Source organism: Galendromus occidentalis, unplaced genomic scaffold (genome assembly GCF_000255335.2).
Source record: "Galendromus occidentalis unplaced genomic scaffold, Mocc_1.1 scf7180000077460, whole genome shotgun sequence".
In the NCBI taxonomy this organism is placed as follows: Eukaryota; Metazoa; Arthropoda; class Arachnida; order Mesostigmata; family Phytoseiidae; genus Galendromus; species Galendromus occidentalis.
This window is the reverse complement of record NW_003805448.1, coordinates 1,827,435-1,831,530: the sequence shown is the minus strand read 5'-3', so window position 1 is coordinate 1,831,530 and position 4,096 is coordinate 1,827,435. Positions and strand designations below refer to the sequence as shown.

The 4,096-nt window shown below is 51.3% G+C and overlaps 1 protein-coding gene across 1 annotated transcript; it reads left to right on the top strand.

The window, feature by feature from the left end:
- Positions 1-326: 326 nt before the first annotated feature.
- On the top strand, positions 327-2,369 carry LOC100899758 (uncharacterized). Its single transcript, XM_003744138.2, has 7 exons — positions 327-651; positions 929-1,105; positions 1,246-1,390; positions 1,506-1,638; positions 1,739-1,905; positions 1,997-2,063; positions 2,170-2,369. The coding sequence occupies exons 1-6, from the start codon at positions 590-592 to the stop codon at positions 2,060-2,062; spliced, it is 750 nt and encodes a 249-aa protein (XP_003744186.1). The 5' UTR covers positions 327-589; the 3' UTR covers position 2,063; positions 2,170-2,369.
- Positions 2,370-4,096: the final 1,727 nt, after the last annotated feature.

The window sequence follows — 4,096 nt, the reverse complement described above, 5'->3', positions numbered from 1 at the left end:
TCAAGGTTTCGATACTATTTTTGAAACCGAATATTGGTTTTTCTTCTCCTGAGCCGTGTACGGAAAGATTCACTCGACTCTCAAGACACTATCACGGACGGGGATGACGGAGATATACGTTGATACGATCTCATTCTGCTTCAAGAAGGTACTACGGGGGAGGTGATCATAGGTTAAGCTATCGTCAGGTTTGACGAACAGTATCATGCGAGGGCGTTCATTTGTTTACGGTCCCCGAGAAGCCGTTCTACGAAAGTGGAATCCCTCAACCGATTGACAGAGACTCTGCCGCGGCCGTTGGCTGCCGCTGGCAGCATTTTGTTTTCGTTCGAAAGAGGCAGCGGAACGACCGCTTCTCGAATTTTCACTTGCTGCGACTTCTCTACCACAAGGAACACCGGGCCACACTTTACGCTTGTACATCCGGAATCTCATAAATCTGCATCATAGTTCCGGAGGTGCCCTACATATCCACGTGTCACCCGCGCGTGCGCGCGATTCCGAGGAGATAGTTTGTTTAGGACGAGCTTCGTGTCGAGAGTCGAGTAGCGCGCTCATCACGAGGTTTCGTGCGCCCGAACGGATCAAGATGCCGAGGCCTAAAGCGGCACCGTTTTACCTTTTTCTGCAACATTTGAAAGAAGAACACCGGTAAGCGTAACCCCATCCGGGTCCTCTTCGACTCTTTGAGCACCCTCGTTCTCGAAGGTCGTCCGCCGCATGCGTCCGTAACCTATTTCGAAAATAGCTGATCGTATGCATAGAGAGCTGAAACAAGGGAAAACGACCACATACTAGCGGGACCTCTAGAATTTCTGCTCGCTGCGATTTTGACTCCTCGACTGATCCAGGCAGATGGAGCCTGCCGACCCACGATCAGGTATGAATGATACCAACCTATGGGAGTGCTAACAACCGATGATTCCAGGAGAGAAACGGGAGTGTACATGGCTCCGGACCGAATTCACTCGTACGCTGCGGCGAAATGGGCGGAACTCGACGCTACAGGAAAAAATCACTGGAAAGGAGTCGCGGAAAGGAAGAACGCGGAAGCAAGATTGGTTCCTCCCCAGATTAGGATTCCAGTAAAAAACACAGTGCCCTTGTGAGGCTCTTCTGCTGCATATACTCAGACTGGCTCAATCCGATTCACACGCACCAGTATTCCTTGCGGTCATATCTATTTCCGAGATCTGATCTCCGTGACTCTGACCCGAACCAGGCTCACTCAACTCCGTTTTCCAGCGAGCTAAAGAGCCGATCACAGCAAATGCTACAGAAAGTCGAGGAGTTCCTGGACTGGTGCGGCTCTGAACGACTTTCATTAATGTCGCGGGAATTCATCTCGTGCTCGATAACCCCGTTCTTCAAGTCTGCAGGAAACTCGGAGGTAGGATTCCTCCCGCATCTAGATCGTTATCAGCCCGAGCTATGCCTAGCCCGAGCCCTGTTGCCGTGTTGCTTGGCACTCCGGTGGGGTTCCACTGATCTTTGAAGTTTTCCAGGTGTTCTATCCGGGCGAAATTTGTTTAGTTCGTTGGAGCATATCTCGCGGTGTTAAAGAACTCTATCAAGTATATCTCGATCCGGACGTAGGCGACGCGAAGCATGTCGTCCCGAAAGAGTTCAAAGATTGGTGTAAGAGCTCGAGAACATGCCTGTAGGCATCAAGCGCTCTGGATATGATCTCCCTAACAATTATTTACTGTCTCGCTGTCTACTTCCTGTCATTTCACAGGTACGATATTGACCTGCAAGGACCATACCACAATCGCCAAAGAAATTGTGCAGTTCATCGGTCGCGCCGGGGGAATACTCGTTCGCGAGTCTCAGATGACGAAAATCGACTCATGCCTCAATTTTTTCTTCGAGAAGGTCGATCACAAAATTCAGACCCTTGACCAGGTACTGTTCCTGCACCACATGATTGAACGCGAAACAAATGCGAAGAAACTCCTCGTGGCCGACATAAGGAACCAATTCTTCGGTCTCCAAGGAACCTCGGGGGTCCGCATGCAAAGCGACGGCGTGCACACCGGAATCAGGTGTTCTTGGCATTTGAAGTAAGTGCTCGACGCCCCGACCAACTCCACGCACAATCAGAAGGACAGGATTGGAATCAGAGTCGGCGGACTGCGGTGCCTCTATTCATCGTCCTCTTGCTTGCAGTAAAGATTTCTGCTCGGCGAGACGTGCAGTCGAGGATGCTTACATCTTGAGCCGGTTGCTCGGCGAGGTCTTCGTTGCAAACATGACCACGGGAACGCATTGGCCGGTTGTCGGAAAGCTCGTCCCGAAAGTAGTCCACCGATGTTCGAAGCGGATGGACACTTTCAGGTTCAAGAAAGACTCGAAAACCGCTTGGGAGAAACTTACGGGCGGGATCCACAAATGATGCTCTCGTCGAAGCTGAATCGAGCGCAGATCCAAATGATCAACTCTTCCAACCGGAGCTCGTCTGATTCTCAGCGAAGTCCTTGAGCTATATCGCTCGGCGAGCGTCGCCTCCGGCTCCTCTGGGGTGGCCCCGTGAATAAACTAACACTCATATGGAGAAAGCAAACGAGCATTGAAGTACACGTAACATTGAGCAGAGCTTTCAGCTACATAGAATCGAGCCGCGAAGGGAAATTCGCTTGTGGAATCCGCCCCGCGGGCAGATGACAGGAGCATGGCCGCCAGGGGGAAAAGTGTAAACGATGCCCCTCGAAGCTTTTGGAGAGTCGACGCAGCTCACCGAAGAATTTCTGTTCCCCTTATTTCGGTTCGTTTACTCAAGCTATGAACGATGTGTGCGGTGAATGCAGCTTTTTTCCTCTGCTGACGGCGCTGTTGTGTCTGCCTGCGTTTTACGACTCAATCTTATTCTTTCTGTCAGGGGTTCGGTTCGCTTCGGCCGGCTGGTTTTTCGGTTTCGCTTTCTGGCCTCTCGAACGATATCGGCCTCACGTTAACCGAAAACCTCAGCGGAAGACGAAACTGTCCATACCGAATATCTATGTAGGTATTCGGCGGATTTCCCCGTCAGGGTGATTCATGTCGCGGTCGAACGCACTCGGCAGAACTCACTCAAGGCTGCTGTAAGTTCGCTGCGGTTTACAACACGCGGGAAATTCCACCAAGAAGTCGGCGTCATATCGCGATGGGTATCAGCGGCTTGGAGCGGACGAGGAGTCGCAGACTGTCGAAGGATAGTCGCTAGGATCGTCCTCGGCAACATAGTCCAAGAGCATCTGGTCTCCTAGACGTGTCATCACATGTCTTCGCTCGCGTTCGTTATCAGTGACCGCGCACTCATTGGTCCTAGATAGTAGCTGCAATCTTCTTTTAGGGCTTGCTTACCGCCTACTCTACGATCGACACCTCTCCTCCCGTCGCCTACGTCGTTATGACGACATTTGCAGTCGTCCTGAGCGCGGAGCCAGTTCCCTAGATTAGAGCAATGAGAAACGCGATCCCCGCCGCGCTCTAAGGGACTTTTTCGCCCGAAACCAAACTCGAATCCGCTTCTCAACTAGCATTCGTGTCGAAACCTTCCAAGCCAATTCCTCTCTGTTTGGCTCAAATCTCCCGGGGTCTACCGCTCGAATGAGAAAGAATATCTTCAGGACAAGCATGAGCAGATTTGTTTCTGGAGATTAGAGACAAAGAAGAGAATCACAAAATGAGCTCGGAAAAAATGAAGAGCTCTAGACTCTGGACGAAATTCGGTTGGAAAACTTAAGATCGTTGATGGAGTGACCTCCGTTCTGGTCGGATTCTGATGTCTCAAAGCACGCGCTGTAGCCTCACGGAGCTCGCAATGGATCAATTTGGATATCCCAAGGCGCCGACACCTCACGCTTCTCGACGTCGTGGGATGTGTGTTCGGTCGTACGGTATTTGTTCGGTACGAAGACACGGCTTCCTTGCGTGTCTACTCTAAACGAAAGCTTCGAGTGATGGTTTGGAGCAGATGCTCATGATGTTTGCAAGGCGCGGAAATTTCTGACGACTTTCATAGGCCGATTCGTCATCTGCCGGTCCATGGTCGAGAGGTCTGTCATAAACTTTTTCTCTGTCGAGTCTGAACCCCCGTTGTCGACTCTCTCGTTTG